General features: G+C 43.1%; 1 protein-coding gene across 1 annotated transcript in view; it reads left to right on the top strand.

Annotated features, from left to right (window-relative positions):
* TNRC6B (trinucleotide repeat containing 6B) overlaps window positions 1–23866 on the top strand; it is a 210691-nt gene that overhangs the window by 132825 nt on the left and 54000 nt on the right. Inside the window, exons 5-6 of the mRNA XM_006890191.1 lie at window positions 10537–10878; window positions 17527–17685. Coding sequence (XP_006890253.1) covers window positions 10537–10878; window positions 17527–17685 — 501 coding nt within the window. The remainder of the gene's footprint in view (window positions 1–10536; window positions 10879–17526; window positions 17686–23866) is intronic.

Genomic DNA, 23866 nt, shown 5'->3' with positions numbered 1-23866 from the left:
ACCATGGCCTGTATCAGACGCACCTTAGTCTCCAGAGAGACACCATTGCTCTTCAGTACTTTGTAGAGGTCCCTAACAGCAGACTTTCCCATGGCAATGCGCCTTTTAATTTCTTGGCTACTGGTGCCGAGAGTGTTGACTGTGGAGCAAAGCAAACTAAAGCTGTGTACAAGCTCAATCTCTTCACCATCCATCCTGATGCTGCCAATTGGTCCAGTGGTGAGAATCTTTGTCTTCTTGATCTTTGTAGTGATTTATAAAACAAGTGGCGAGAAACTATTATTGATTGGCATTGCTTTAATCAGAGAGAATAATATTCCCACCGTGTATGTTCAGCTGATTATTGGTAACCCAGAGCTGTATTTGGGAAGTATCTCTGGAAATTCTTCATTTGAAATAGAAATTACACTTCACAATAGAAGCTGTATTATTCATAGTAGTACAATGCCCTTATTTTCCAAACCAGCAAACTGTCTAGGAAAGGATTTGGGTACATACGTATTTATATTCATAGGGGGTTTTTTTGATGATTTATGGGGACAAGAAATGAGAAAATTGGCTTTTTCCTGGAAAATTCATGCTCTCTAGTTGCTGGAACATTGTATGTAATTGGGCCTGACCACAAATCTGATTTTCATGAAGCACCAGTTGTGCTATAAAAGTAAGCTGTTCTGTATAGTAAGTGGTGGTTCTACTGGAAATCTAAAAACCCATGAATCATTCCTTCTTAAAGTTGGGGAGGTGGCTTAGTCAATTCAGTTCAGGGAATTCAGATCAGTTCTTAAATTGCATACCTCTTCCCTCTACCAGGACTTTAAAAATCAACCTTTTCTTACTGAATTTTGCTGCCAGTTCATTCACTGCTGAGAATATTTACATGACAAAATTATTGCACTTGTGCAACCATTGTCCCCTTCATTTTCTGACAATTCTACCTCCGTTGACGTAACTGCCTGATAAGCTTCCTGTCTATTCTTTCCCATTGTTTGATCCCATGTACATAATTCTTAAAACAGCACGGTGCTCAAGGCAGACTTTTTTTTAAGGTATTGCTGGTAGGTGCTGACTCTGCACCTGTGACCCTGTGAACAACAGATCTGAACCTGGTCCTTTCTGGAGCCAGCTTCATGATCTCTGATAAGCCCATTGTCAGTCATTGTCAATCTGTCTTGTTGAGGGCTTAGTTAAGCTAAACTTTCTTTAATTTAAAGACTTTAGGGAATATTTTTGGCTTAAAGATTATTTCAGACCACCAAAATTACCTCTTTACTCCCTCCCCTGCCTCCCTTCTCATCCAGTTTGGTGAAGAGAAACGCAAGGATTTGGTTAGACTTTGTGATAATTAACATTAATTGGTTGTCATTAATTCTATGGATCAGTTTTAATTAATTCTATAAAAGTGTGAATGATTAAATGAAAACCCAAAAAGATTTGTAAACATCAAATGAAAAAACCCATTTTAATTAGGGCAATTATTTCAAGGCTTTATCTGCTTTTTGGCTTCTGAATTTTGAGTCATGAAAATTTCTAATTCTGCATTTTCTCCCCTTTTAATAAGGATTCTGCAATTTGTGGTCTTTGTTCAGCATGTTCCACGTTGATAGCAGGGCACCTTCAGTTCCTCTGGTCTCCTGGCAGAGGAGGCAGTTGTTTATGGATACAGTGAGCCTCACAGTTCCATGTCTTCCTCAGATTCCTGTCTCCTCCTCCTGTTGCTCCAGGCAGAGAGAGCAGTTGTTGTGCCTGGGATGTCCGCTTACACGCCTTTAAACCTCTATGCATTTAAGAAACTTTGAAGTAGAACAGAAATATTATTAATATCAGTTAATTGGAATGTCCCATGAAGCCACAACTTCCAACACTCTACTTCCCTCCCACAAAAAAACCATCCTACAAAAGCTAATTGCTATGAATGAAATGTCTATGAATGATTATATAAAACTGATGGTATAAATAAATAATTAAAAAGTAAACAACTAATAGCGATTGGTTAAGAACTAACTCATGGCTGACCTTGCAGTGCATTTTCAGAGGCTGTAAATCGCAGGAAGGCTGCGCCTCTGAACAACCAAATACTGAGAGGGTTTGGGCTGTACCTGAACAGCTTTGGCAGCTACTGGTTTTTTGGTTTTGTTGTTAATGTTTTTTAAATCACTGTTGTAAATATATCTACCACACACTTTCCCCCCCTTCACAGCAAGCTCTGTGTGTGTGTGTGTGTGTGTGTGTGTGTGTGTGTGTGTGTCTGTGTGCATGACTTGAGTGACAGTTGGCAAAGCAAATCATGTTGAGTTTTTTTATTAAAACATCATACACATTTTGTTTTAGAGCATTAATTATAATGCCCACAATGCAGTCACTCTCGTTCCACTTCCTCCTGTACATTTTCATTCCCATTAATATTTCTGTCTTAGCCATTGCTGTCTTCTGGGCTTTATTTATCCTTGGGCAAATGCTGCTCTTTTGACTTCATGTCCGTGGTTATTCTAATGAGTAAGTGCGTCCCTGGCATTACTGATCACCTCTAGGCGAGTCTGTTGATTCACTGAAAGTCGAGCCACTCAAGTGAGTTTTGTTGTGGGTTTGACAGGTGACTGAGGGCTGTGATCTCAGCGGTCCCACTAGTAGCTGTCAGCCCAGTTAGCTTCCTTAGGCCTTTGCATGGTTTTTTTGTTTTATTCCACATTTCTCCACCCCCTATCCAGGTTACTGTGTGATCCCTGTTAGACTGGCCATTGGTGGTAGCTTGTCACCATCTACCTCCTGGTCTCAGTATGACAAAAGTTGAACTTCACATGACCCATCCATCCTTTGAGCTAATTTTTCTTTGCTTTTTCTTTCCTCTTTGTTCTAGAGAGTGAGCACAGCAGTTAACACTTTAGATGGCTGCTTGCAAGCTTAGCAGACCTCCATCGCCACTTACTAAAGTGGAATGTAGAACACAGGCTGTGTGGGCTGTGTTATGCTGGTTGATCTTGATGTCTCCAAAGATAGTGGTGGGAAGGACCCAGAACCAGCAACTTAGTCCCTCAGGGCAATTTGTTACGAAGAAGCGTACATGGTTTTGCTCTCTGTTGATTCTACAGTCTATATGTCGAGATATTTACAGCAAATACTTTTATGAGTATAGATCTTGTTGTATAAGTGCCATCAAGTTGAGGACGGCTCATAGCGACTCTGCCAGATCTTTGTATGGTCTTCAGCGCAGTCCTTTTTACCTGGCCATGTCTGTGCATCTTACTTTCTGCCTGTATATTTCTGCTTATAGATAAAGGTTTGTTATTGCCAACATAGATTTTAATAGTGTTTACCATTGTTGCCTGTTCTGTGTCCCTCTCTGCGTGTCATCCCTGTCTGTCATTAGCGGTATTTTGCTGATCATCCCCTCGCCATATGTTGTCTTCTCTTTCACCCATCTTATTATGTGTTTGTCATCTATTCGGGGAGCTCTGGTGGCCTCGTGCTGCCAATTCAAGGGCATGTAGTTAAAATCCAGAGAAAGATGAGTAGTTTCCTCCCATGAAATTTACAGCTTTTGAAAACCTGCTAGATGCTGTCCTATAGATCACTTCCAACTCAGCGGCCCGTAACAACAATGACATTACCTATTTACTATTCCTATACATTTTTTGCCAGCTTTACGTTTTACAGGTGTACAGCTTACTAATGCTGATTATGCTATTCTGTGTGATTTTTCATCACTGTGAATGCTCCCTTTTCCTCTCCTTCCCCTGGTAACCACTAACTTACTTTAATCTTTATGCATCTACTGTTGTCTTTTTATGTAAGTGAGGTCCTAGAATGTCAAATAATCTTAAAGTGAGTCGAGAGCCTATATAGCATCGCCTGAAGAATTTTATTTTTAAGATCAGAGAGTAGATGGGGTGAATGTAGAAACTGTCCCAGGTGTGTGTTAGGCTTCAGTGGAGGGAGGCCTGTCCTGTCTTGATTTGGGCACAGTTTTAAAGACGTATTTTCATCTTTGTTTCTGGCCTGCTTGGCATACTCTAAATCTCACTCTTCTGTTCTCTTTCCTGAACTTGTATTCCTCTTCCAAAAGGCGGCATCTTACTGAGGAAATCATCCCCTTAGCTCTGAATGTACCCCTCTCTCCCCAGCAGACCCTATAAGAAAAATGAAAAGACTCTTGGTGCCAAATCTGATTGTACAGAGGACTGAACTAAGATTTTTCCATATTTTGGAGAAAAAGTAGATTCCTATATGTTCTTCCTCTATCTACCATTACTTAAAAGGAAAAGAGAAAGCTTTCCGAATTCTGGAGACAACAACAAACAGATATTTGAAGTGGGAACTAATGAAGACATGTAAAAACTGGCCCAAGGGGCAGCCAAGAAAAAGATGGGAGGACACACACCTTTGGTTGGTAGTACAAGTAGAATTGAAAGGAACCAGGTTTAACAGGGATGCAGGAGAAGAGAGGAATAAAAAGCTGCATGACTATATAATGGGAGAAACCGGATGTAGCCATTTAGTCTTGTTAAGAAGATATTGGTGTGATGGTTGGCTTAATGAGAAGTAGCCATATGGAATTAATGATTAATCAAAGCCAGTGTGACCTTAAGCTACACTGATAGAAATACAATATCCAGGAAGGGATTTTTGGGGTGCCTGCAGTGAGTACAGCACTGGAAGGAACAGAGATCCACTTCCCATAGATCATTTCGAGATTGGACCATATGGGTCAAGGAATTTGCACCTGTAAAGGGTGAAAAGCTGAAAGCATTCCTCCTGGGGAAGGGGCGCCTCCGAGGCTCGGGTATGCAGGTGTTCTGAAGGCTCCAGTGCCTGACATCCAGTAAAATGCGGCCGTCGTATGTTTTGGTAAAGAGCCTTGTTTTGGCCACAGAAAGACAGATGTTCACTCAGATGAACAGGGAAGAGTTTGCAGCTCAATATAAGCTCATTTTGGTTTAAATGATATTACTGTTAAGGCAATAATTCATAACCTTGACCCCATTCCTCACTGGGACCCAGCTAAGGTACTGCACCTTCTCTTCAATTTCCCTGGGACCCATGGGTCATGGCAGTACATCAACCACAACTTTTTTTAAGCCTATTTCAGAAAGCACTTGGTTAACTGTGAGTCTGTTCTTATGTATTCTATTTCCCCCTTCCTCAATAAATAATTTACAAGCTAAACTTCTTACAGATCCCATCACACCTATAGTTCTGTCACTGTAGTGGGGTGTCACTTGATTAGAGCTGGAACTGGCTGCTTCTAGAACTGACGGAACATGAGGAATTACAGTGCATGTGGCTTAGACGGGTGGTTTGTGGGGGGATACACGAGGTGGCTTTGATTGTGGTTAAGAGCAGTGTGATAGCAGGGAATAGGTTGGAGAGATGCTTCTGTTTAACATACCTTAATGTCAATTGGATTATGGTGTCTCAGGCAAAGGAAGAAATCTTAAGAGGCCATCTGAGTTTCTGACTTGAGTAACTGAGTGGTGGAGGCCAGGAAGTAAGGTTGAGGATGAGAAAAATGCTGAGAGAAATCAGTGATTTTTGGAAACACTTGCATAAAAGTGATAGTAAAAATCTGCACATTAAGTTGCTCTTAAATGTGCATTCCCGGCGAGCTCTGGTGGCCTAGTGGAAAGAAGCTGCAACTACAGTCTCAGAGGTGCATGGTTCAAATCCACCAGATGCTTTGCTGGAGAAGGAGGAACAATCTCCTCCTGTACCTGTCAGATCTGATTTAACGGTACACACAAAAAATAATGAAATAAAATATTTTTTAAAATTTTTAAAAAGTGCATTCCCACCTGAGTATATCTTGTTTTTAAAAGGCAACTCATGACCACTCAACTGGCATTTTGCAGCTCTAATTCACGCTCTTCAACAGCATAAGTTGGCAGGGAAGGCCCCGTGGCCAGAGCTGACTCACCCCCACTCCTGTGCTGCCCATGAGCTAAGAATATTTTTCACATTTTCAGATGATTGGGAGGGGGGAGAATCAAAAGAAGAACACAATTTCATGAAATGGATAAATTATATAAAATTTGCATCCATATCCATTAATAGAAGTTTTATTGGAACATAGTTACAGTCAGGCATTTACATATCATCTGACTAGTTATGACAGGGACCAGGTGGCCTGCGTTTTTAATTTTAAATATTTATATAGAAATATTCATTGTGTGGCCCTTTACAGAGGCATTATGACCCCTGACCCCTGGTAAAGGCTGTGAGAAGCCCCCAAAGGAAGGGGGAAAAGGAAGAGCTAGCCGTGGAGGATCTCACGGGAGAGGGAGATGGAGTGAGCAGGGCCAGGACCTGGAGAAAAGCCAAAGAAGAAAAGGACCAGCACATACCCGCTGGGCTGGCTGTAAAGCCACTGGTGCCTTAATGAGGAGGAAAACTTTCAGTGGTCAAAGCCAGTGGTTCAAGGCCAAAGCCAGGGTACCCTGGGTTAAGAACAAGTGGAGAAAGGAAAGGAAATGGAGACAATGCTCAGAGATCACGGAAAATGCATCCATAGACATGAGCTGTCACTGTCGTTAGACCTGGGATGGTTTCAGTTGCTTTGTAACCAATTACTCTTGACTCCGAGCACTCTGATGGCGTAGTCCCTGGGGAGTTGTGCTGCTAAACCCAAAAGCCACATCCCTGGAGATTTGAATTCACCAACCACTGAGCAAGGCAAAGATGGACAGTCTCCTCCCATGTGGTTTACAGCCTCCAAAACCCTCCAGAGGGTCAGTTATGAGCCGGTTCATACTGGCTGACAGTGAGCTGATGAGGAGTTTGAGTCACGGGCGGTATATCACACATAGCAGGTGCCAGTTTCCATACCTGTGGGAGCATCAGGGTAAACCCTACTGCTGTCAGGTCAATTCCAGCTCTTAGCAGAGTGGCACTGCCTCGTCAGCTTTCCCAGGCCAGACACCTTTCCAGGAGCAGACTGCTGCATCTTTATCATACAGAAAATGGTGGGTTCAACCTATAGTTAGCAGCTATACTACCAGGACTCCTTCCCATCAAAGTAGTAGTAATAGTAGTAGTAGTAGTTGTGTGCTTTTGAGTCAGAGCTGGCCCATAGCCGACGGTCAGGCGGGGTTCCAGAAGCCATAAATCGCATGAAAAGAGATTGTCCATCATTCTCCAATGGAGCAGCTGGTGGATTCAAACCACATACCTTTGGTATGGTAGTACAGTTCCTTACCACTAGGCTACCAGAGCTTCTTACCATCAAAGTGGTTAAAAGGAATATTAGTTTGTATTGGTCCAGTGCAGTTACTGAGTTTGTTTTACATGTGGACTTAAGAACAAAACAAAAACTTCAAACCTCCTGCTCCTTTTAGAATTTTCTTAAAGAACACTTGTATTTGTAAAAGAAGCATCTTCAGATTTTTTTAGTGGTTTACCATGGCTGTACATGACACGAGAAGAGATTTCCTATCTTTGTCCTACGGGGTAGCTGTTGGATTCGAACCATTTGTCTTTGGGTTGGCAGTGCAACTTCATACCACTAGGCCACCAGCACTTCCTAGTTATCAGAGGATAGTGTAAGATAAAGAGGATATTTGGAATGATTCTTAAGAGTAAATGGATGGAAATTAGAAAAGAATATAAGTAGCGTTTTTCACAGTGGTTTTGTCTTGCCTCCCTCACCTTCATTCCCAATTACACAGATATCACCTGGAAGCCACAGACTTTTTCCTTAAATATTGAAATCAGTGCCCTTCTTTTAAGTAATTTATCTTTAAAAATATTTATGCAATAACTTACCAACCTTTACAGTTTCTCAAAAGGAAAGACAAAGCTGAGGAAGTATTTGCTTTAATGTTCATATCTCTCTCTCTCATTGTCCTCTGTCATTCTGGAACATTAAAGGTTCACACGCTGATTTTGTCTTAAATGAGGTTGGATGGGACCTCTTGCCTCGCCACCTGTATTACTCTCTTCTGTCAAGAATTCTGATTGTACTATAAAGAATTCACAGAATGGTATAATAAAGAGAAAATTAAGAATTCATTCAATCCTTGAAAATCCCTTTCCTCATAACTGGCATGTGTGCTGCAGGCTTCTTGTTAGCGTGGTGGTTCCCAGGTGGCCTAGAGTAAAGAGATGTACTGTGAACCAGTTCAAGTCCACCACCTTAAGAGAAAGATGCGACGTCTCCTCCCATGTGATTTACAGCCTCTGAAATCCCACTGGAGTGTCAGTTGAGTGAGTTCTGACATGAGGGCAATGAGGGGTTTTTAATCCTGGAATTAAGAATGGTTAATCTCCAGGGACAGAGCCCCTTGTTCGAAGAAAGGCACTTGAAGTGTGTGGTCTCATTTATGATGGCTTTATCATTTTTTAAGTCCAGTATATTACTGATGTAATTAATGGTGGGGGAAATGCCCTAAGGAGGTTTTGCAAGAAATCTTGCACTATGTTATGATGCATACCAGATTTCTTTGATTAAAACAATGCTTTGCATCTTGTGAAACTAGTCAAACTGATGTTGATATCTTGGTCCTGCTATCTGTACATTTTTCAGACCTTTGAGTTGCTGCAACTGCATTATTGTTTCTTTTAGCAAGACGACAAATAGCTGAGCTGGTTAACATAAAGTTGGAGGTCTAGCCTTGGTATATATGGGCAGCCCAACAAAAAACGTTACTTCAACACTAAAAACCTGTTAAGAGACCTTTGCAAGTTTCTCATTTGATTGCATGCTAAGAAGAAAAAGAAATGGAAAGGCTGTATGTATGCTACAGAATCTTCCAGACTCAATGAATCAGTCATTAAACAGTTCATCTTTATTCACTCATTTGCCAGTCATCTGTCTGTCAACAGTTAGAGGTCAGAAAAACTATTATACTAATATTGGACAATGGCTAATGTCTTTTTTAGTCACTTACTGGCTCTGCTTGACAGATTGTAGACCCTCTGACCTTCCTTCCTTCCTAAGAGGCTCAGTTCTGCCTCATGGTTACCTAGTGTGAGGACTGAGGCTGGCTTTGAAGTTTTTCCAGGGACCTGTTTAGCCAGTGTCTGTGGTGGTATAGATTGGCCCTCCTGGTTTCTGATAATGTGTGTGTGTGTGTGTGTGTGTGTGTGTGTGTGTGTGTGTGTGTCTCTCTTCATAAAAGGGACAGGTATATAAGTGTCCTGTTGGCAGTTTAAAACAGCACTGTCATTAACTCTGCCCCCCATTGCTCTGGATGGCAGGAGAGGGTCGCCTCAGACTCCTCTGGGTCAGGCACTGACACCGCGCGCGCGCGCACACACACACACACACACACACACACACACACCCCGCTTCCTCTGCATGGCAGGAGGGGCTGACCTCAGACTCATACATATCAGCACAAGATTATTCTTTAATACTACCACTTGTATTCACCAGCTAGATTTTTTAAGAAAAGTATTGTATTTTCATAGGATGGGACTAGTTTCTCTGTAGGGTTAAGAGGGGGGAAACTTGAAGGTTCCCCACGATAGAGCGCAATAGAGTGTACTAGTTTGCGCACACATTTCCATATGCCTGTTTGGTATTTTTAAAAATTAAGGTAAAACAGTCATATACTAAAGAGTGTATCTGTGTGTTGTTGTTGTTGTTGATTGCCTTCGAGTCGAGCACGGCTCATAGCAACCCTTTGAACAAAAAGCCTGAAGCCCCTCTACAACTAATGACTTTTATCAAAGCTCTTAGAGTTTCTGAGCCATTTTGTTTAGGAAGTAGATGCCACTCTTTTACAGTTTTAGAGTTTATTTTAAAAAAAAAACCAACCAACCCACATTAAGTTTGCACTTGAAAAAAAAATTATTTTAAAAAAAATATTTTTACACAATCCGAAAGATTCACTTTTCTAATGATTATACCTCAAAAAAATCTCTCACACTCGTTGTGGGGTCAGAACTGACTCATAGCTGACCCTCCAGCAGGTGTTCAGAGGCTAGAAATCGCATTGGAGGAGATTGTCCAACTTTCTTCTGTGGAGCAGCTGATGGATTGGAACCAGCTGGTTTTGGGTTGAGAATTCAGCTCCTCACCCACCAGGTCACTAATGGGGGTTAAACAATTCTTTGAGTTCAGGGTGCTATAGAAACCAAGTCCAGGGGCTAACCTGGGCAGACCCAAAGAACAAAAATGTCAAAGAGGGGTTCCAGGGAGTGAGGGAAGGGCCTAGAAATGAAGTGTTCCCTGTAATCTGGTAAATTCTGTGGTAGAGAACAGAGAGCAGCGCTGAGGGCAGAAGTGAAAGCTACTCAGCCCACCTGTTAGTCTAGGGATTTCAGGAAGAGTTTCTCAAAGGTAGGTCTTTATGACTGTGGATGAAGAGGAGGAGGCCTGGGCTGAGGGTCTCAACCCCTTTTTTTTGAGTCGCCAGCTCCCACAACTCCCCTCCAGAAAATTGATGAGGTTCTCAGGAGTTTGGAAAGAACAGGCCTCTCTAGAGTAGAGCAAAAGAAGAGTTGTCTTAGTAAACATCAACGTGGCCTCATGCAAACTTTTTAAAAAAATTTTTTAGATAAACTATTTGACATCAAAAGTTTGTTTCCCACCCTCTCTTCTAGTGCCCGAAGTGACGAAACCAAGTCTAAGCCAACCAACGGCCGCCAGCCCCATTGGCAGCTCTCCATCGCCACCAGTCAATGGTGGCAACAGTGCCAAAAGGGTGGCAGTGCCGAACGGACAACCGCCAAGCACCGCCCGCTACATGCCTCGGGAGGTGCCGCCGCGATTCCGTTGCCAGCAGGACCACAAAGTGTTACTAAAACGTGGGCAGCCCCCTCCACCATCCTGCATGCTCCTCGGGGGCGGAGCGGGGCCTCCTCCCTCCACGGCGCCTGGAGCAAACCCCAACAACGCACAAGTGACAGGAACGCTGCTGCAGGGGGACAGTGGGACTGCACCAGGTAAGTGGCTGGTTTCTCAGAGAACCCTAAGGGCTTAGCCATGGGCATGGAATTGTTCGAAGAGGGAAGAAGACCCAGCCAGAAATGGGTGTGAGTGAGCATTTATCTCTTCTGAGTCTCTTTTATCATCTGGTCTTACTGCCCTGCCAGCGTAGGTTCTCAGTGTGAGAAGCGACTACTGTTATAATTTTACTACATTATTTGGGATTGCTATTCTTACGGTATTTTCCTCTCAAACAAGCAATATTGTTCTAAGGCACTCTAGTTCAGCTGTTAGACGGGTGTGTGCTTAGAACAGGACTGTGAATGGCACTGGAGTGGGGACTTGTCCTGGATCTTCAAAATCATGTTTCTGGAATGCTAGGAGGATGAGTGTTCTTTCTCTAAAACAGTAAGGTTTATACCAAATAATAGTGCATTACTAAATGTATGTGTTTTTACATGCATATATTTCCTATAGCCTCTTGTTTGATTTTTCAAATCAGTATTGATCATGATTAATTGGATTATTGATTGGATTATGACTTGTTTTACTGAGGTAAAAACTGTCTAGAAAGAAGACAGCTTTATCTAAGGAGTTCTCTTTGAGCTTTTTAATAGATACATATTGAATCAAAGGGAAATTTCTGAATGCTTTTGTTTTATTAGGTAATTAACAAATGTCCGCTTAACACTTAGAATGGTTCTTGAGGTATATTAAGCTTCAGAGCTTAAATACTATCCAAAACTGACAAGGCTAGAGGTCAGTGATTGTTACAGATTATTATTCTAGTTGAGGGTTTGAACACAGAATTGCCTAGAAAACTCCCGTCAGCCCACCTCACCCTCATCACGTGGGGAGTGAAAAGAAAGAAGGTGAATGGGCCAGGGCACAGGCTTCATACAGAGGGATTCCTGTGGGGAGCCTGCCACGCCAGGCCCAGCGTGGCCAGAGAACAGCCTCAGCCAGGTTCCTGCCACTTGTAACCATTTGTGCAAGGAAGTATGTAAGGGGGTGGTCACGTCAGGCACTTCTCCTGCTGAGCAGAGCCAGACCTCACAGTAGACATCAGCCCAGCGTGAGTCAGAGCCTCCTGTTTACGTAATCCTTACCAACGGAGCCCTTCAATCTCAAGAGTCTAGCCTTAAAAAAAAATATGGCTCTATATAGTTTGTTCCAACTTCATGTTGATTTATAACTGCCTGGTTAAAAGAATAACAGTAAGCTTAGAAGAAATTCTTCAGTGTGTCCTTTTATCTCCACTGTATATGGTAAACATGTGCTTAGCTCTTAATCTGATTGAGTTCCTTCAGGATGTTTACTTTGTTCAGTTCCCATGTATTTGCCCTCAGTACCTAGTTCATTGGGCATTCATCGTTCACCAGAGATTTCCAGAGTGGCATTGCAGTGAGGAACTGCAAATGGTTAACTGTGGTTTGTGCCTTTAAGTTGCTAACAGGAGGATCAGAGAACAAAACCCAAACACAGTGGCTCTGAGCACACTGATTCTAAGCAGGGAAAGATTCCTTTCAGGTGATGAGCCCAAAAGAGCATTGTGGAAGAAATGGTTTTCTTAAACCGAGAAAGGAGAGTAAAATTTCAGCATGAGTTCAGGAGGAAAAAATAGTAGGATGGCAAGGTGAGAAAGAGCAAATTGTGGTGGAGTGTCAGGTAGCTTGGGATGTGGGCATCTTTATAGACAAGACTAAGGTTGGTTGGTTCCTGATTGTGTAGCATCTGGATCGACTGCGAGACCTAACATGTGAGCTTCCTTCTTGCAACTGAGGAAGTGCTGAAAGGCTTTGCCACGGCAGTGTTCTCATCAAGGTGTGCTTCTGAAAGACTCCAGCCACAAGTCTTTAAAATACATTGGGAGTAGAAAGCAAATATGAGGTGTTATTGCAGTTGTTGCAGGGTAAAAACAAGCCTTTCTGTTGCCAGTTGGAATGATGGGAAATTTAAGAGAGTTTGTGCAGTTAGCAAAATAGACCAACCATGTGAAATGAAAAGGAAGAGTTGTGATCCATAGAAAGAATCCTCCTAGTGTGGTTACCAAGGAGAGAAGTGGGCGGGGTGTCGGAAATTAATTAGTAGATAATAAACACTTATTAAGATGAGTGAAGGGAAAGCTAATATGGGATGAATGGATGTTCAGACATCGTGGGTATTGTAATAATTATTGTCATGGAACAAAATGTGTATGAATGAGTGATTAAAGAAACATTATGTGTTATAAGGGAGCTTGGGTGGCTTAGTGGTAAGGAATTGAGCTGCCAACCCAAAAGTGTGTTGTTCGAATCTACCAGCTGCCTTGTGGGAGAAAGATGGGCAATCTCCCATGCAATTTACTGTTTCTGAAAATGCACTGGAGGGGCAGCTGTGGTTCGCTTCTGACCCAATGGTATACAACAACAACAACATGCTTTGTAAACTTTCATTTAAATGAAAAAAGGGAAAAGTACATCTTTTTAAAAAAAAAAAAAAAAGTAATACAGTTAGTGAAGGTACCTACCTGGGTGGAGTAGCCAGTTTGTGGGGAACAGTGATTAGTTCTTTTTAGGACAGTTAGGACTTAAGGTGTTTATGGATCATCCATTGTAGGTGTAATTGATGAACCGCTCTCTTCCAGATTCAACCCTTGGAGGTGCTGCTGCTTCAAATTATGCAAATTCCACTTGGGGCCCGGGAGCCTCCTCCAACAACGGCGCCTCCCCCAACCCAATTCACATCTGGGACAAGGTGATTGTAGACGAGTCTGACATGGAAGAGTGGCCTTGTATTGCCAGCAAAGACACTGAGTCTTCTTCCGAAAACACCACCGATAACAACAGTGCCTCGAACCCTGGCTCTGAGAAGAGCACTCTGCCAGGAAGCACCACTAGTAACAAAGGAAAAGGGAGCCAGTGCCAGTCTGCGAGTTCCGGGAACGAATGTAATCTTGGGGTCTGGAAGTCTGATCCTAAGGCTAAATCTGTTCAATCTTCCAGCTCTGCTACAGAGAGTAACAATGGACTAGGAAATTGGAGGAACGTGAGTGGTCAGGATAGAATTGGACCTGGCTCTGGCTTCAGCAACTTTAACCCAAATAGCAACCCATCTGCCTGGCCAGCGCTGGTTCAAGAAGGAAATTCTAGGAAAGGGGCATTGGAAACAGAGAATAGTAATTCCATTGCACAGATTAGCACAGTAGGTCAGGCGTCCAGGGAACAGCCGTCAAAGATGGAAAATGCGGGTGTTAATTTTGTTGTCTCTGGCAGAGAACAGGCTCAAATTCATAACACTGATGGACCAAAAAATGGAAACACTAACTCCTTGAACTTAAGTTCACCAAACCCCGTGGAGAATAAGGGAATGCCCTTTGGAATGGGCTTGGGGAACACCTCCAGGAGCACTGATGCCCCTTCACAAAGCACTGGAGATTGGAAGCCTGGGAGTGTTGGATCTTGGGGTGCAGCTAGGGGGCCTTCTGGAACTGACACAGTCTCTGGACAAAGCAATTCTGGAAACAATGGGAACAATGGAAAGGATCGAGAGGACTCCTGGAAAGGAGCTTCTGTTCAGAAATCAACTGGGTCCAAAAATGACTCTTGGGACAACAGTAACAGGTCTACGGGTGGGTCCTGGAACTTTGGCCCTCAGGACTCTAATGACAACAAATGGGGTGAAGGGAACAAAATGACATCTGGGGTCTCTCAGGGAGAATGGAAACAGCCGACTGGGTCTGATGAGTTGAAAATTGGAGAATGGAGTGGTCCAAACCAACCAAATTCTAGCACTGGAGCATGGGACAATCAAAAGGGCCACCCCCTCCCTGAAAACCAAGGCAATGCCCAGGCTCCCTGTTGGGGAAGATCTTCCAGCTCCACAGGAAGTGAAGTTGGGGGTCAAAGCACTGGAAGCAACCACAAAGCAGGAAGTAGTGACAGTCACAATTCTGGTCGCCGGTCGTACAGGCCCACACACCCTGATTGTCAGGCTGTCTTGCAGACTCTTTTGAGCCGAACTGATTTGGACCCCAGGGTGCTTTCAAACACTGGCTGGGGCCAAACTCAAATTAAGCAGGACACAGTGTGGGATATTGAAGAGGTGCCAAGGCCTGAGGGGAAATCTGACAAAGGAACTGAGGGGTGGGAGAGCGCTGCCACACAGACCAAGAACTCAGGGGGCTGGGGAGATGCACCCAGCCAAAGCAATCACATGAAGTCTGGATGGGGGGAGCTCTCAGCCTCGACAGAGTGGAAAGACCCCAAGAGCACAGGGGGCTGGAATGACTATAAGAACAACAGCTCTTCCAACTGGGGAGGAGGGCGGCCAGAGGAGAAGACATCCTCCTGCTGGAGTGAGAACTCCAGCAAGGATCAGGGTTGGGGAGGTGGACGCCAGCCCAGTCAAGGATGGACTTCTGGGAAGAATGGCTGGGGAGAGGAGGTCGATCAAGCAAAAAACAGCACCTGGGAGAGTTCTTCCAATAAACCTGTGTCAGGCTGGGGTGAAGGCGGGCAGAATGAGATTGGAACTTGGGGCAATGGTGGGAACGCAAGCATCACTTCCAAAGGCGGGTGGGAAGACTGTAAGAGGTCTCCAGCGTGGACTGAGACAGGCCGGCAGCCCAACTCCTGGAACAAACAGCACCAACAGCAGCAGCAGCCACAGCAGCCACCGCCGCCCCCACCAGAGACTTCTGGCTCTTGGGGAGGCCCACCCCCACCCCCTCCAGGCAATGGACGACCTTCCAATTCCAACTGGAGCAGTGGGCCACAGCCAGCAACCCCCAAGGACGAGGAACCCAGCGGCTGGGAAGAGCCGTCGCCACAGTCAATTAGTCGGAAAATGGACATTGATGACGGCACTTCTGCGTGGGGAGACCCCAACAGTTACAACTACAAGAATGTGAATCTGTGGGATAAGAATGCCCAGGGGGGCCCAGCACCTCGAGAACCAAACCTGCCTACCCCAGTGACCGGAAAATCAGCATCAGGTAAGTAGGCAATAGCTTTTTTTTTCCTTTTTCAGATGTTTGAGTGAAAAAAAAAAAAGAAATCCTAAAGTATTGATATTAAGCTGTGTACATTCAGCTAAGCATTCTGAGGTTCTTTCTATTGTTTTTGTGGTAGACAATTTTTGTAAAACAGTAGTGATTGCAGATGGTGGAAGTACTTCTTAATGCTCTTTCTTGGCAGGAGGAAAAGATGGCACCTTGTTAGCGCCCAGATTATTTTTTGAAACTGTATTGGTCTAAAGAGTCCAAAATTTTGTCTTCTATTTTGCTAAACAAACTGCTCTGGATGGAAGAGTAAAGAAACAAAATAGGAGCCAAAGAGGACCTGGTTTCCATTCTGTGATTCTGTCAGTGGACAGGCAGACCTTCTGTGTTTCCCAAGCAAAGGGAAATATGCTGTGTGTTTGTGTCCCTGGGTGGTACAAGTGTGAACACACTCTGTTGTTAACCCAATGGTTAGGAGTTTGAATCCACCCATAGATGCCTTGGGAGAAAGGCCGGCAAGCAATTTCCGAGAAATCGGGCATGGAAAATTCTGTGGCACACAGCTCTGCTCTGCCACACACGGGCTCACCATAAACCCGTAGCACTTCCTGGAGGCCAGCGGGACACTTCACACAGCTGGTATCTGGGATGTTCCAGTCACTTCAGAACATTTTCAGTGTTGGTAATCTGAAAGTGAGGAAAGATCTTTGAGAAAAGAATCATAGTCTCACAACATTGAGTTGCCCAGAAATCTACAAGAGGCTTTCTCAAAAGCTTGAAATCTTTGACACTGATAGTTATTTACCGGACTTCGTTTATTAAAAATAAACTGGTGATTTGATACATTATTTTAATTAACATTGTTAGCTGAAATTGTCTTTGTAATGCATGTAGTTCAGCAAATAAGGGTATTTACCTTAAAGCCTTTCTTTACATTAACAAGTAAAACCTTAATAATGAGTTTACCTAGTCTCCAAAATAAGCCTGTGTCTAGTAAATCCACTTAACACATTGTTAATTTTAACTGCTTTTTAGAAGTAGGGGGCCATTGTGCATTACATGTTGGACTGCTAACCAGAAGGTCAGCAGTTTGCATCAATTAGCTGCTCTAAGAGAGTACGATGGAGGGTCAGCCTCCGTGGGAGCTGGTTCTGCTGCTGTTAGGCCAGCCTTGGGGCTAGCCACCCAGCAAGTAACTCCACCCTGTGCTGCCGAGGGTCTCTGTGTGTATCTGTCCATCTCTGTCGCCTTCTCCCCTTCTGTAATTGGCTCTACCACCTGTGCTTTCTGTCAGCACATACAATTCTGTCTTTACATTGCTTCGTTTGTTTTCATTTTATGGAATGACGTAGGATTAATGTAGTCCCCTTTTGATAGCCAAATAGGTTGCTTCCAGATATTGTTCTAAGAGCAATGCAACGAGCATTGTCTTACATGTCATTTCTTCACTTACTAGTATGTCTGAGATATCATTTCCTGGCAATGGAATTACTAGGTCAAAAGCTGTGTGGATCAGATTTTCCTTTTTAAGTGACATTGCCAGACGGCCTTCATGAAGGTTGAACTCGTTTCTTTTCCTACAAACAGAATGTTCTCCCACCCCCACTCCCTTGTCACTCCCACTGGATATTACAGTGTCTAATTGAACAAATCGTTCTTAGAAACACATTTCTTTTCTTTATAGTCTGGAGCAAAAGCACACCACCTGCTCCAGATAATGGTACTTCAGCTTGGGGTGAGCCCAATGAAAGCAGTCCTGGGTGGGGCGCAATGGATGAGACAGGAGCACCGACCACAGGCTGGGGGAGCACACCTTCCAGTGCTCCAAATGCCATGAAGCCTAGTGAGTATGCGCTGTTTTCCCCTTGCAGGGACTCTCTCTGAACTGGAGGGCCAGACCTACCGTGAGGGCTGTTTAATGTTTAAAATTAAGTTCCATTGAGACTCAGGGCCTAGACTTTTTTAAACATATGGTTAATAGCAAGTACTGGTAAGTGATTTGTTTTGGAATATGTATTTGTCATTTTGTTAATTTCATTTTAAATTAAACTTCCTAGCTAGGCAGAACTTAGTTTTTTATTAGATGCTTTTTTTTTTTTTAATAGCTTAGTGCCTTAATTTTGTTCTGCCGTATCTCTTTCACCTTTCTGCTAGTGGGAATTGAAAATAAGTACCCCTCCCCTCCACTGGCTTTTAATGTAGAATGTGGTCTTCATTGCCCAGTGACTTCATCCTCCCCCTGTTCACTCCTTTCCCCCTTGTCTCTCTTCTGACACCCCCACCCACAGAGGAACATTTAAAGCTTTTTAAATCCAGAAAAGGTTTCTTCATTTGAATGTTTATACGAAGCCTGTGAATCTTATTCGTAATCCTAAAAAATCTAGGCTATACTTGATCCAGCTGGTGATATGTAGTCAGATACTTGCAAAACTTTATAAACTGATGATGTGGAATATTTCGCTGGAGGTTCTTAAGTTGAAAATTTCCATGTGCCCATTTTCACTTGGTTATAACTTACTTAAAAATATTCCACTGTCTTTTTGACCATATAGCAGATTTAAGGGATCAGTCATCTTTTGATTAATTTATGCACTCCTCCTACTAAAGAGTGATGGCTTAATGGTAAGGAGTTGTGCTGCCAGCCCAAAGGCAAGCGGTTCGAATCCACCAGCTCCTCTGAGGGAGAAAGATGGACAGTCTCCTCCCATGTGGTTTATAGTCTCTGGCAACCCAGTGGTGGAGCAATTAGGAGTCAGTTCTGACACAGGCACATATCAACAGCAACTAAAGTGTGTTAAAAGTGGGACAAGAATTCTAAAACAATTCCTTTGGGAAATCTAGTGTGTGATGTTTAGGACTGTTTGTGCTGCATGAAGGAATATGAGCTTATCTCTGTTCTAAAAATTCCCATTTGTGCCTAGGTAACTTGGCTGTATTTTATAAACTATAAGGCAACTCCACTTGACAAAAATAGCTCTATAAAGAGATTGTTTTCATCATGAAGTTGGTTGTATTACCATGAGAAATATCATCTGGTAGACTTGTAATAGATCCAGAATGCTATTGGGAGACATTAACCAGGCCCTTGGCACAAAGAAGTCCTTCAGCTGCACTTTCAGAATTTGCATGCTTCTCTCCCAACCTCATAGTCACCTTAGAAAATCCTTATTTACCCCCAGACTTTAAAAACAGCTTCTGTTCTTGAGGATTTCTGTAGTTAATGCTCATGTCCTTTCTCTGGGTGACATGAAATGTGTAATACACACAGGAAGGACTGGATCATCACAGACGACCAGTTGATATTGTGAAAATGTCTTTTATTTGATGTCCTTGGATTAAAAACCAGAGCTGTCATTTTTACCTTTTTCTGAGAAAATGCTTATTCAAAATTCCTCTCCTTTCTCTAGGGTTTTCTGGATGTCTTTGTATATGGTTTTTTAATATTGAGTGTTTTATTCCTGTTTGACAATGACTAGGAAAAGCCTACACATAGTATAAATCAGTCACATAAATTTTTCGTTCCCTATGCCCAGGTAAAAGGAGCTTTGGTAGCATAGCAATTAAGGCATTGGACTGCTAACCAGAACGTCAGCATTTCAAATCTGTAAGGCAGGAAGGAGAGTGAGGCGAAGTCTTCTTCCACAGTGGATGCAGAGTCTTGGAAACCCTAACGGGGCAGTTCTCCTCTGCCCTACAGGGTTGCTGTGACTGGAGTCAGTTCAGTGACAATGAGTCATACAAAGACAACAACCCTGTTTATTAATGCAGTTCCATTAGTAGGAAGAACAGGATCTCAGCTGTGCGCCTACCTGTCCACCTAGAAGGCTCTTTCCATAGCTAAGATGAACCCCATGGGAGGACTCTTAGTTCACTTGGGCTTTTCTATAGCGTGAGATGCCATTGTCCTTTGCCTGGTGACACTTAATGTGTTTATCACCAACCTGAGCCAGGGAGTGATAGCAGTCAAGTGATGAAAAGGCTGAAAGGGCCATATTTTTAGCTTTAAATTCTTCATATGGAGCTATCTAAATTAAATAGCTTAGTCTTGGAAGACACCTAGGTCAGTGGGCAAAACTCAGTTCTTTTTTTTTTTTTTAATTTTTTTTTATTATTATTTTTATGTGAGTGTACTGTTAAATTCTATCTGACTGGTACAGGAGGAGATTGTCCCTCCTTCCTCGGCAAAGCATCTGGTGGATTCGAACCATGCACCTCTGGGATTGTAGTTGCAGCTCCTTGCCACTAGACCACCAGAGCTCCCAAAATTCAGTTCTTAAATATAATGTTCATGCACATCTGGTGAGTAGCGTTTGGATCTTAAACATTTGTAAGCAGCCATCCAAAAAGTAGCTGTTGGTCCCTTCCTGCCTTGAGCAATAGAGAACAAAGAAAAATGAATGCTCACAGAAACAACTGCACTCTGGGATTAATGGTCATGTGACCTCCAACCTGAGACCAGAATCATCAGATGGTGCCTGGCTGTGGTTGCTCACAATAGGAAAGACTCGTTAGAGTGCGTGAAATGTTCAGAACAAAATTCAAATTTTTTAAAAAAGGTTCAGACCTGCTGGTCTAGAAGGGATACGAGGAATTTCCAAGATAATTGCCTTGGAAAAAACCTTCTAATTTGAAACTGAAGACACCTCTGGATGCCACCTTTCAGCAAATATGAAACAGATATATAAAAATAAACAATGAGAGCACCAGAGGAATGTCTATCTGTGCTTCATTGACAATGCAAAGACATTTGTGTAGATCACAATGAATTACGGCTAACTTTGAGAAGAATGGGCATCCCAAACACCTGATTGTGCTCATGTATAACCTATACTTGGACTAGAAGGCAGTCATCAGAACAGAGTAAGGAAACACTGAATGGTTCAAAATCAGGAAAGGAGAGTGTCAGGGATGTGTCCTGTCGCTATACCTTTTCAGTCTATATGCAGAACAGAATTCGAGAGGCTGGACTTTATGAAAGAAAGAATGTGGCATCAGGATTGGAGGAAGACTTATCAACAGCCTGCATTATGCAGATAACAACCTTGCTTGCTGAGGAGGACCTGAAGCATTTGCTGCACAAGGTCAACGACTGTAGTCTTCAATACAGATTGAAGCTTAAGAAGACAAAGATTAGCATGTGGCCCTCCCTCGTGTGGGTTCTGGAACTTGGAGGCTCCATCCCCAAGTTCCAAGGGCTCAAGCCTCCGCTCTCACGTACAGGCATCTCCCGGGACAACCGGCACAAGTGCTGCAAGACCGAGGGCAAGAGAAACCCCTACCACAAGAAGCAGAAGTTGAGTTGGGATGCTTGGCTGCCAACACTAAGATTGGCCCCCGCTGTATACACACAGTTTGTGTGTGAGGACACAAGAAGAAGTACCCTGTCCTAAGACTGGATATGGGGAACTTCTCGGGGGCTCTGAATGTTGTCCTCACAAAACAAGGATAATTGATGTTGTCTACAACGCCTCCAGTAATGAACTGGTCCGAACCAAGACCCTCGTGAAGAACTGCATCATGCTCATTGACAGCACACCATACCGCCAGTGGTACGAGTCCCACTATGCGCTACCCTGGATCGCAAGAAGGCCACTAAGCTGACTCCTGAGGAGGAAGAGATTTTAAACAAAAAGCGATCAAAGAAAATTCAGAAAAAATATGATGAAAGGAAAAAGAATGCAAAAATCACCAGTCTTCTAGAGGAGCAGTTCCAATAAGGCAAACTTCTTGCATGTATTGCTTCCAGGCCTGGCCAGTATGGCCACGCAGATGGTTATGTGCTAGAGGGCAAGGAGCTGGAATTCTATCTGAGGAAAATCAAGGCACTGAAAGGCAAATAATTCTCCCTCCCGTTTTAGCACATGTATTAAAGTGTTTATTTTTAAAAAAAAAAAAAAGCACCATGATAGATGGAGAAGAGATTGAGGTTGTTAACAATTTCAGCTTGCTCGGCTCTGCATTCAACACTGTTGGCACCAGCAGTCAGGAAATCAAAAAGATGTATTGTATTGGGGAAGTCTGCTGCCGGGGACCTCTCCAGAGTGCTGAGGAGCCGTGATGTCAGTCTAGAGACTAAGGTGCATCTAATCCAGGCCATTATCTTCACAGTTACATGCTGTGCATCAGACAGCTAGACAGTGACTAAGGATGACAGAATAATTGAAGCTTTTGAGTTGTTGTGCTGGAGAAGAGTACTGAACATACCATGGGCCACCAGAACAAATAGCTCTGTCTTGGAGAGGGTGAAACCAAGTTTCTCCTTTCAAGCAAGTATTTTGAAGCTCTGTCACATACTGTGGCCACATGGCAAGGAGGGACCAGTCCTTGGAAAAGGACATTAATGCTAAGAGGGGTGGCAGGACAGTGCAGGAAAGGAAGACCTCAGAAGAGATGGATTGACATGATAACTGGGACAATGGTTTAGATGTGTTGGAGTCAGTGAGACTGGCTCAGGATAGTGCAGGGTTCAGAGCTGTTTTACATAGGGATGCTTGAGTTGAAGGCGACTTAGTGGCACATAACAGCAACTTAGCATTCAATCATTTATGCTTTATTGACTATGAAAAGGCATTTGACTTTATAATAATAATGTGGATTATAACAAGTTATGGCCAACATTGAGAAGAATGAGAATCCCGGAGTACTTAATCATACTTACGCAAAGACTAGACCACAATGCTGTTAGGTGAACAGAGCAAGTGAATACTGTATGGTTAAAATTAAGAAGGGAGTTGTCAGTGTTGTAATTCTATGTCCGTACTTATTCAGTCTGTACACTGAGCAAATTTTTTGAGAAGCTGGACTCTATGAAGAGGAATGTGGTGTCAGTTTTGGAGGTAGACTCATCAATAACCAGCATTATGCAGGTGACACAATTTTGCTTGCTGAAAGTGAGGAGGACTTGAAGCACTTATTGCAGAAGATCAAAGAATACAGCCTTCAATATATGGATTGCATCTAAGCGGCAAGAAAACAAAGATTCTTAACCACTGGAGCGATAGGCACCATCATCATAGATGGAGAAAAGATTGAAACTGCCAACAACATTATCTTACTTGAATTCACAATTAACACCATTGGTACAGGCCATCAGGAGATCAGGAGACATACTGCACTGGGAAAGTCTGCAGTTAGAGGTCTCTCCAAATTATTAGGAGTAATAATGTCAGTTTGAGGACTAAGGTGCATTTGATTCAGGTGATGGTCTTGCTAGAACTGGACAGTGAATAAGGATGACAGAAGAATTGAAGCCTGTGGTGTTAGAAAAGAGTACTGAACATCCCATGGACTGCCAAATACATGTTAGTGAGGGTGCAGCCGGAGTGCTCTTTGGAGGCAAGGATGATGAGGCTTATGCCTCACATACTTCGGGCATGTTGATAGGGGGGTCTATGCCTTGGAGAGGGATGTGATACTCAGAAAGATAGAGGGTTGTCGAAGGAGAAGAAGATCCTCGACCAGGTAGGTTAGGTGCCACAATGGACTCTAAAGTGTCAGGAAGTATGAGGATGGCACAGAATAGGAGAAGGTTCAGATCTGTTGTTCATAGGGTTGCTGCGAGTCATACTTGACTCGAGAGCACCTAACTACAACAACAATGCACCCATAAGAAAGTGTCCCTTGAGATGATCAAGTCTGTAGGACCAAAAGGTCAACTTTTGCCCAAAACCAAAGATGAGAAAGAAGACAGGAAGGAACAGGGGTACCAGATGAATGAAAATGGGAAACCTGAAGAAGATGTAGGAGAGAGTGCTGCTGCAGTATAGATTGTAGCCAAGGTTCTGGAACAATTTATAGATGGACTGGTGATTGGAAAACTAACTTGTTATGTAAACATCATAGTTGACTATGCAAAAGCATTTGATTATCTGAATCATAACAAATTATGGTTAACATTAAGAACCCCAGAACATTTAACTGTGTTCATGTAAAACCCATACATAAAACAAAAGTAGTTGTTTTAATCAAACAAGGGAACACTGTGGCTTAAGATAAGGAACAGTATGTGTTTGTATCCTTTCCTC

This window comes from Elephantulus edwardii, unplaced genomic scaffold (assembly GCF_000299155.1).
Source record: "Elephantulus edwardii isolate Elephantulus edwardi_28Jun2011 unplaced genomic scaffold, EleEdw1.0 scaffold00086, whole genome shotgun sequence".
In the NCBI taxonomy this organism is placed as follows: Eukaryota; Metazoa; Chordata; class Mammalia; order Macroscelidea; family Macroscelididae; genus Elephantulus; species Elephantulus edwardii.
Note: the sequence above shows the minus strand (reverse complement) of the source record. Positions and strands in the feature narration are given on the sequence as shown.